Source organism: Dryobates pubescens, chromosome 19 (assembly GCF_014839835.1).
Source record: "Dryobates pubescens isolate bDryPub1 chromosome 19, bDryPub1.pri, whole genome shotgun sequence".
Lineage (NCBI taxonomy): Eukaryota > Metazoa > Chordata > Aves > Piciformes > Picidae > Dryobates > Dryobates pubescens.
The window spans coordinates 9874752-9885221 of NC_071630.1; the positions used below are offsets into that span (position 1 = coordinate 9874752).

At 44.7% G+C, this 10470-nt stretch overlaps 1 protein-coding gene across 1 annotated transcript; it reads left to right on the forward strand.

Annotated features, from left to right (window-relative positions):
* The first annotated feature begins 6217 nt into the window (after positions 1-6217).
* LOC104300826 (arylamine N-acetyltransferase, pineal gland isozyme NAT-3) lies at positions 6218-10222 on the forward strand. Its single transcript, XM_054170022.1, has 2 exons — positions 6218-6374; positions 8220-10222. The coding sequence occupies exon 2, from the start codon at positions 8227-8229 to the stop codon at positions 9097-9099; it is 873 nt and encodes a 290-aa protein (XP_054025997.1). The 5' UTR covers positions 6218-6374; positions 8220-8226; the 3' UTR covers positions 9100-10222.
* The last annotated feature ends 248 nt before the right edge of the window (positions 10223-10470 follow it).

Here is a 10470-nt window from a genome sequence, read left to right on the forward strand (position 1 = left end):
AGACATAAAAACAGATCTGAGTAATGGGAATGACAGAACCTGTGTAATTGTTCCCACTCTGCAGGAACTGATTGCCTGAATTTGGGCTGATCCAAATTCATACTGAAGTCCATGAGAGCCTTTTCATTGAAACAACAGCTTGGTTCTGGAGAAGTTCTTTGGAGGAGCAGGCTCAAAGCCAGGTGAGTGCAATTTGCATCGCTCCTTGGCTTTGGTGGAAAAGGGACAATTTAACCCTGCTGAGGATGGGGCTTGGTGGTCTCACACTCATGAACAGTGACTGCTGCTGCATTTATGCACGTGGCCAAATATGTCTTTTTCAAAGCTAATATATATGTAGCATACATTTATATAAGAAAATACATAAATTGTCCTGTGATATGAATTAGATCACTATATGGAGACCACATGAATTATAAAGCCCAGATATTTTCCATTTAGGAAAATGGAGGAGTAATTTCCCTTTGAAGTCTTCTTTTTGTTGCTTCATATCCCAGCCACAGAAGTACTGCAGTATTTTCAGTACCTTCCTGCTCTCCCAAATGTCAGCTCACTGTAAGAATCTCAGAGGGCTGAGTGATCTCTCATTTGCCCCCTTGTATTAATACAGGCATGTAACTCACCTTTAGTCAGTGCACCTGTTGATCATCTGGGAATATTTTCCTCTTCCAACATCTTGCAAAACATTCTCTCTTTATTTTTTTTTCTTGCATATGTTGAACAGATTTGAATATCAAGTCTTTTATGTGCCTGGTAATGACAGCATTGACTTGCAAATCCGCTTTGTGTAGGCAGGTCATAGCTAAATGGGTGGAATTCCGTGTGCCCAGGTCACAGGCTAGTTTGTGTATTGGTTTAGCAACTGTACAAAATTTTTTGCAGATGACCAGCTAATTAATTTTAACAGGATGTCTTATGTTGACTTCTGGACTAGATCAGCATAACATCTTTATTTTCAAATGAAGCCTTTTTGTCCCCACGCAGCAAAATGCGTTGCTCTGCAATTACCAAACAGCTACTAATAAGGGTGAAATTGTGGTGAAATTAAAGAGCTATAAACTGGTCATGAGCAACTCTTTCCACATAGGCCATTCCTGGAGGTGTAGGGTGCTGAAGGACATGGCTTAGCACCAGACTTGGTGGAGTTAGATCGTTACTGGACTTGATCTTAAAGGCCTTTCCAACAGAAACAATTCTGTGACCTACGCTGTGTGTTTGGGCTGTGCCGTGGGTGCTCATTGTGCCTGGCTGCTCCTCTGTAACAGCACTTCAGCCCCGAATTTTTCTGAATTTCCAAATTTTCCCATTTGGAAAACATCCAAAGTAGGCTTTTGACAGCGTGATGAACAGCTCTCATTAGAAAGCGTGAAATGAAAGTGTCTCAGGGTCCAGCAAGTAGCGCTGATGCCCCATTACATATTGCACTGTCGTACTTCCCTTCGGCAATGACAGCACAACATGAGGGCAATTATTAACTGGTTAATCATGGGAGCATTTGTCTGCACAAAAAGCCAGTAAAATAGAATATAGCCAGTTTCTAGCTAGGACATTGAAATGAAGGGGGAAAGATTAACGTCCTGGGTCTCCAGAGGTGCTCTGAGTGCATATTCCATGCTGATTTGGGAAGCGCTGGAATATTTTTGAGGTGGTGTGGGCATCAGTGACATGCAGAGGGTGCAGGGGTTTATTGTGCATTTCTTGCAAAGCTCAGTTGCAAAAACAAAATCTCAAGCACAAGCACATGTTGGATGGGTGAGCTCCCTGGGAGGCTGCCCTCCCTGATGATTTTGGGAGGGAGCTGAAGCCCCATGTTCTTCAATGGAACAGACTCACTCTGCCAAGCGTTGCAGGTAGCAGTGGTGCTGCATGATAATGCAGTGGTTTGAACCTCCAGGTTCTGACATTCATGATGAAGATGAATCATGTAGCAATCTCCTGCTTGCCAGGAGGGTGCCCTTGACCAGTGGCAGCTCCAAAACTGCTGCAGCTGGAGGTACTCTGGGCCAAGGAGGGACCCATCGGCTCTGCCACCAGATCATGGTTTCTTGTTTGAAGTCATTTGCATGTTACTCTCCTGGTGCTGGTCTGGTAAGGACCGTCTTGGGCAGTGCTTGTGGGAGATGACGATGAGGAAAATCAGACATAGTAGAAAGGAGTGCAAACTCCAGGTGTTTTACTGAAGTCCATTTCTTGGAACACCCATCACAGACAAGGCTCCCATTCCTACCCAGAATGGAAGACACCCCCCTCCTTGTCCACCCATTCAAGCTGATCTCCCAGTGCTGCCTGAGAAAAATGTGTCTGAGTGAGGCAGAGTGAGATGTGGCTTATTTTGCTTCTAGGATCGGTAGCTGCACCCCAGACCCTGGAGGAGACTGGTGCCAACTGCTGATCAGCTTGCTTTCAACCAGAGCCTTCAGAGGTAAAACCCAGAAGTCTACGGCTGTTAGATTGTGGATGTACAAGGTAAGCAATAGGAAAAGTGTGTGAGCCCAGGTAGGACAGCATTTCTCTCATGAAGGAGCTAGTGGGGACAACACAAAGGTCTCCAAAGAGCTGCTGTGAAAGCCTGAGTTACCCCAAATGTTTGATAGTTTACTGGCTGCAGCAGCTGTGGGCAAGGTGGGCAACAGATACAGAAAGTTCCCAGGCTGTCAATCAGGCTGCTGGTTTCTCCTTCAGTCCTTTCTCCAGCTACCAGGACAAGTGTGTGCACACACACCATCTTGTTTTCCTTGTCTTCTGTTCTGTGCTCTCCATGCCTCATTTCCATATACCAGCGAAGCTACTTTCACCATGGCTCAGAGCCTCCCCAGCTGCTTGCTAGCCCTCACAGACCAATGGCCCCTTCAGAGCCTCCAGCATGACTCTTCTTTCTAATCTGCAGCACTTTTTCCTCAACATTTTCACAGCTTGACAGCTGCTGGTATCTCCAGGCCCATGAGGTGGAGACAGTGACAGCCCATTGAGGGTGTGATTGTTGCTTGTGAAATGGAATACAACTTCTCCTTCCTAATTTGCATCCTGGAGCCTCGTGTTGGGTGGCAGAAGCACCAATAGGGTGTCCTCATGGTGCTATGAGCATGCTTCAATGAGGCTCTCACGCTAATGTGCCCCACTGCAGCTGTCACAACTCATGGGAAAATAACAGCCAGATGTATGGGCATGTTTTTCATCAAAGCAGTAAAAAAAAATGTTAGGTTTGGGGGTTTTGCGGTGGGGTTTTTCCCCCCTCTTTTTTCCTCTTCAAACCCTCTATGAGATAGAGCCATTCATGTAGAGAAGCTGATTATTCCCCTTGTAATGGAATTTAACTGAATTACAACCACTTACATGCATGAGATTTATCCTGAAATCCTCAGGACTGGAAGGCCCTACAGACCAACACAGTCTCCTTGGTCTGCAATAACAGCCTTGGACTTGGTTTATGTGAAAAACCTCATACTAGCAGTGGGTAAAGATAAGCAGAAGTGGTATTTACTTTTTTGTACACTCAGAAAGATCCCTCAGATAGTGCAAAGACCAAAACTAAGATTTTTGTCTCTTCCTCACTGAAGAAAAGCCAAGAAAGGTCCAGAACAGTTGCTGCCATCGTTGTTAGTGGGGTGGACACCACCAAAACTGCATGTAGTGGATGCAGTGGATAGAAATCTGGAAAGATATGTAACCACAGCTATGTGAGATCTATAATTACATAAGGAAGGCAATGAATACAAAGTGCTAGGGGGTTCTGCTATTATTAATGCGTTTATAGGCCGTGAATATTATTTACCAGCCTTGTAATAGGGCAGCCTACATCTATTAAATTCCCTTTGGAAATTAAAGGCTAGAGTCAGCCGCTCAGCTCACAGTGTGCAGCTTTCCTTTTCCAGTGACTCAGAGCTCAGGAGGATGAGAGAATATGACCTTATGTAAGAATTTCTGATTTTATATGAATGCCATTTAAAACACCCTGATTGTTTTATTGCTTTAAAAGTCTTTCTTCTCTCCTTCCCACCAAACCCAGATAATTAAGTAGAATATCACACAGCTTGTATATTAAGCATCCAGACAATATACTCTAATCTCATGTAATGCAACATAATGTAATATAACAGAATTAATATAACATAATAATATACCTTGCTTTGTTATATAGTCCATGACAGAGGTCATTGGAGAGGGGAGTTGTTTAACAGTGAGCAAGAACTCAACTACTAGCCCCAATAGGGCACCCTACGCTTTTACATCCCCGGGCAAATACTGCAGCATACAACGCTCTGCTAAAGCAGGAAGGGAGGGTTGTTTGATGCAGCCTCTCAGGAGAATTAGGATGAGAGGAGGATTTCAGAAATAAATTAAATGAGGTCAGCAGTTTAAATCTATAATAAATAAAAGTGAGTGCAGTCTTCAGGAAAAAGCTCAGCTATATTCAGATCCTGCAAAGGTTGGGTTACTGTGTCACAGTGCCCAGGTGGACAACAATATCCTTTCCAGCGACATTCCTGTTTGCACCTTCAACCTGTGCTCACACTCCTTGCAACCCAGCCAGGCTAAGCTGGACTTTACCCTTTACTGCTTTTGGGGATGGGTTGTTTGCCATGGTTGTATTACCCAGCAGCCATGATTGCAGTTTATTGCCCCACCAATCCTGAAATGAACCCCAGTGATCTGGCACAGGGCTGAAATGCAAACAGACTCCTCAGTCAAGATCAGCTTTTTCTTTAGCTCTCACTGAGTGTGCTTTGCCCTCTCATGGCCTTGGGCACACCTGGGGAGAATGAGAGGTTGTGGCTTTAATAGCTTGTGGGGTAAAGTGTGCAAGATGGGAAGAAAAATGTGAGTGATGCAGGAATGACAGCACAGGATAGTGCATTGGGGTGAGAATTTGAAAGACATGGGAAGAAAATGCTCAATACCAGAGCTGCATTACAGGGAGAGGAGCTGGGAAAAGCTGCGTATCAAAGTACCAAGAGAGATGGATTTTGATCATACTTGGTTAGAAAATATTTGTGACTTAACAAGACCCCAAAGTTAGGAGGAACAGATCCCAAACCACTTCACACATTTAGCAAGTTTCCACCTCTGGTCCCAAATGGCTCTGGGCAAGGAGCACAGTCAGGTCTGCTCACACATCACACAGTGATGGGTCCATGGGATGGTTTTTGGGACTGTTCCCACCAGGACTGCAAGCCTGCCTGCTCAGCTTTTGGTGCTCTTTGTCAAAATGAGGGACTCAGCCAGTGGGAAGAGAAGCTATTTTTCCATGTATAGCAAGATCCCCCCTGGAATATAAACTTGCTCTTTGTACCAGACTAGGTCTACCCAGAGAAGCCCAATGAGGGCGGGCACTGCCTCTCAGCCTGGGCATTGGCTCTTGCTTGTGGGTCAAACACCAACCACTGATGGGATGATAAAGAGACAAATTTTGATAAGGGAGTGGAGCTGTGTAATGGGTTACCACAGACATCTCCCTTTGGTCTTATTTATTAACTCTGCTAATTATTCCAATAAATCAGTGTTTGAATGGAACTTGCTGTTGATACTAAATGTGAAGGACTGGAACTAACAGGGAAGAACCCAGCTGTACAGATGAGAGAATGAATAAGACTTGGCAAAATGCAAGCCAAATTTGTAGATACAAAAGCAGTATGAAACATACCACAAGGATGGAGCTCCATAGCCCTCTTCACTACCTCAACATCCTCAGCTGCTACTCGTGGGCAAAGACCAAAGAAGACACACTGCTGCTCCAGTTCTTTCTTACATTCTATGAAATATACTGTAGTTTAAAAATGCAGGTAAATGAGAGAGAGCAAATTAAGCAAAGGCAGTGCTAAAATCCTCCCGTGTGCCAGCTGGGGCAAGTGGGGTGCTGGTGCAATGTCCTGTGCCAAAATCTTACTGCTTTTCAGAAACAGTGTAACCATCTTCTCAGACTGAATGCATGCAAGATTTCCTCCCCATGTTTCTAAACAAATAGTAACCTAATACCTGGGTTAAAACTAGATATGTCATCCATGTGCATTTAGCTAGCTACTGCAACAAAAGGACAGCCGTTTTTTTTACAGCCCCTGCAGAAAGCAATAAATGAGTGAAACCGTAACGACACGTTTTGCATGTGCAGAGCCGGTGCTGTTGGTTTAGCTGGCTCACCACAGCTCTCATGCTCCACCCTTCTGGGGTTTTTTTCTATTTTTTTTCCCCCCAGCCTTCGCAATCTGACAGAGGGAAGTGAAAGCAAGTTGAGGGAAAAGACTCCCTGAAGAAGAGCTGGAGAGCAGTCCTCAAACCCTACTTGCTTTAGGTGAAGGACAGAAGCCACACCACTTGCTTTAGCCTAAAAGCAGCCCCCAAGTCCTGGAGATACACTGGTGGTTGAGCTGATCTTTCAGGTAAGTCTGTTCCTTTAAACCCCGAGTCTTGGTAGCTGAGCTCTCCCTAACCAGGAAGTTAAATCTGACTGAAGATAAAACACAGCAGGAAGTGGTATAAGGGCAGAGCAGGGAATGTTGAGCTGCTTGGTGCAACAGACATGCTGGGTTATTTACTCAGTTACCAGCCTCGAGCAGATCAGCCATTCCTTGTTTTAGATACCACAGTGCCGTCTGCCACCTGCCTTGGTTTAGATAAACACCCACGAGAGAGGGACAGACAGACAGAAAAACCTCACACCAACACATTCCCTGCAAGTAGAGGCTACTGTGTTTTGCCTGCTGTGGCAAAGTGAAAGGAAGGGAGAAAAGGAAAAGCAGCTCATTGCTGCTGCTGAAGTTCAGACGGCAGGAACTGAACCTCTCTAAAAACAAATAGAGTTGTAGTTCTGGAGCACAGGGGAAAAGCTTGGGAATGAGCCAAGAACTGAACAAAGAGAAACCCCCAAATAGTCGTCTGATGCCCTTGACCTGATAGTGGATCACTCAGGCCTGCGTGTTGGATGTCAGAGATGTGGCAGTGCCATAATGCTATAGTTTAAGCTTTTTGGAATGCTCCTGTTCTAAAGGGCAGGAAAATGAGGCTGGCCAAACTGGGGGCACCCTCTGCTTCTGTCAGGGTATTCTATCATATGGAAAGGTTTTGTTTATATACTGAAAGCATCTTTCCAAAATTCCCATACAGTTCATCTTGTTGGAACAGTTGGTTCTTTTGCTTTTGCTTGCATAAAGAATTGCATACAGGAAATTTGGAACATTTTGAGACATTGGGCCAATAATCTGGAAAACATCTCTCTGTACTCAGAGAAGTCTAAAATTTAGTGGTGCCTGGGGAGGAATAGCAGAAGTACTTGGCTACAACAAAATCCTGTCCTTGTTTCTTTGCCACTGAGGGTTGGGAGAGCTTGAGCTGCTTTCCACCCCCATGCTTGTGAAATACAGCCTCCTGCTGAGCCCTCCTGCCATGCTGGTCCCTCAGCCATGGGCAGCCACCCACTGCTGGGGAGACTATGAGCTGAAAGTGCAAATACAGCCAAAAAAATTATGTAAGAAAAAGTAAGACCCACTGAAACTTGTTTTGGCCCAAACTGTAGTTTCCTCCTGCTGCTTGAGCACAGCTGTGATCAGCAGAGCTGGGAAGCTAAGCTATGCCATGGGGTAGTGGCTCACAGCAGATGCATTGAAAAACTTCCCATGACCTTTTCTGCCCTAGCAAACCCTTCTCTGGGTCACGTCTGCTACTGCCAGCATGGAGAACAGGAGCAAGTGAGATCAGCTCCTGCCAGGCTGCCTAAATATTGAAGGAAAAACCCATGGCAGTGCAGATGTATTTCAGATTTGGTTGCAGAGGAGGCTCTGGATTACTCTGCAAGAGTGGGAGGGATTGTTTTCTGCTTCTGCTTTGCTGAGTCAAACTATGAGTAAAGCAGTTCAGATCTGAAGAGCCTCAGTTCCTATAATTTCTAGCAAGGAAACAGTGCTGCAACTGTTTTTGTTCCTTCCTACGGAGATTTGTAGCTTTGCTGGGCAGGAACTCTCTACTGAAATGTACTTAGCACAGCTGGAGCCTCTTGTCACAGCTGTAAAAGAAACAATTAAAAATAACATTTGTGCTCATCAGCAGTGTCCCATTGGCTTCCCCCAGCGCTAATACTCACACTCAGCTGCCTTTGATAGGGCTATTAGTCAAATCCTGCTCCTCTTCTGAGCAGGCTGTCCATACTGATGAGCACCCCATTATAAGGCACGGGGAAGATCCTTCCATCCATTCTGGCACAACCTATTATTTTTACCACTCTCTCCCAGAGGCAGCATGGACATCAAGGAGTATTTTGCCAGAATTTCTTACCGGGGCTCCTATGATAAGCTGGACCTGGCTACCTTGACAGATATATTCCAACACCACATCCGAGCAGTCCCTTTTGAAAACCTCAGCATCCACTGTGGGGAAAGCATTGAATTGGACCTGGAGGCATCCTACAACAAGATAGTGAGGAGGAACCGTGGGGGCTGGTGCATGGAAAACAACCACCTTTTGTCTTGGGTCCTGAAAACCCTTGGCTACAATGTTACCCTTCTGGGATCCAGAGTTTATGTCCCAGAATATGATGCATATGCAGAGGAAATGGATCATCTGCTGCTAAAAGTGGTGCTCGATGACAAATCCTACATCGTGGATGGTGGGTTTGGCATGGCCTACCAGCTGTGGGAGCCAATGGAGCTGATTTCAGGGACAGACCAGCTGCAGATTCCTGGGATCTTTCGCTTAGTGGAGGAGAGTGGGGTCTGGTACCTCGAGAAGGTGAAAAGAAAGCAGTGGGTTCCAGACCAAAGCATCTCCACTTCTCATAACGTGGACAAAGAAGTTTGCCGTCGGGTTTATCTCTTTACCCTTCAGCCACGAGACATCGAGGAGTTCAGACCCAGCAACACCCACCTGCAGACAGCACCAGACTCCCTGTTTGTGACAAAGTCTATCTGCAGCCTGCAGACTGTTGATGGTGTCCGGGCTCTGGTGGGGTGGAAACTCACCGAGATCAAGTACAATTTTAAGGATAACATGGATCTGGTGGAGATCAGAATCCTTGCAGATGAAGAAATAGAGAAAACACTGAGAGAGAAGTTCAATATAACACTAGACAAGAAATTTGTACCCATTAACACAAGCAGGTTGTCGCTGTTTTAACTCACAGCCTGAATTATAATTCAATCCAGTGGCATTACATGCAATCCTTCCCCCTATTTCTGACAAGCATCTAAAGGTTAAGCTTTCTCTTCCCATCTGCACCAGCGTAAGGCAGAACGTATTAGCATGAATCTGGAAAAGAAATTGATTTTCACAACTGCTCCTGCATCTCTTTTTTGGTTTGGGTACAACTAATTTCTTCCTGGCTCAATCAAATCACTCTACTTCTGTTCATGCTTAGCTGGAAGCAGACTTTGCCCATTCCCTACTCCTTTCATCTCTTAAAAGCTTTTCCAAGTACACCCAGAGTAGCAAGGCAGAGTGATGGAGCTGCAAGTCTCTCTCTTTATTACTTTGTGCTGCCACCTGGGGAAAATCATACCCACCTCTTAAATGAATACCACATTATTTTTGGAATTTAATGGCTTGAAAAACAAAGACATCCAGTGCTGGGGTTTCTACATCAACGTGTAAGTCTGTTCTTTTTGTTCTTGCAGTCCCAGCACCCTCTCAGGTGGCAGTCTGGCACACCTATGCCTCTGTCGTGCCATGTGAATACCTACAGACTGGCTATTTGTGGCCTAAAACTGATGATGAAAAATATTAGTAGACAATTTGGTCTTGTTTCAGGCTTTACACATCTCCCATTCTCTCAGTGACACAAGCAAAGAGCAGCATTTCTTTGAACTGGAAGCATCTCTCATGAGTTTTGTTTGCTCTCACCCAGCCTGCTTCTCAGAAGAGTGCTGCACTTCTCCGAGTGTTATGGAACATTAATGATCATGGCTGAACTCAAGCACAGGCACAGAATTACTTTGCTGAAACATATCTGTTCTGCTGAGGATGTGTTTGCAGTGATACTAATTATATTGATATAAGGAGAAATGATGAATCTTAATCAGATACCTAAAGGCTAAGAATTTTAGTAGGAGAAATCACTCTGCTGTAATCACTTTACCCTTTGAGATGATGCTTGATGTTCCTTTATGTACAAATCATGGAAGCATTACAACTATGCATTTACCATTACAATTATATAAGTGAATAACAATTAAATGAAAAACCCTTCAAGAATCACGAAGTGGAAGCATTCAGCTGGGTTTCCCCCCAAATTTCAATGTGTATGCCCAAAGCAAAAAATTGTATTCATCACTGCAGTTGTCCTGGTGATTTGTATCTGCTCAAATTTTGCAGCTAAGGCTTTCAGGAATACAAGAACTCACTGACTCTTTTTTATTTGCTATGCAAGATGTGCAGTTTCCTACAACTAGCACTTTATAGTTCATAAAAGCTGGCTGCTGCTATTCTGCAAATTCAAAGTGTATTATTTCATAGAGACATGATGAGTTCACCAAATTCCCCTCTTCCCAG

Bases quoted from the DNA above. Each gene is read 5' to 3' on its own strand.
- LOC104300826 (XM_054170022.1), top strand. From the start codon at position 8,227: ATGGACATCAAGGAGTATTTTGCCAGAATTTCTTACCGGGGCTCCTAT.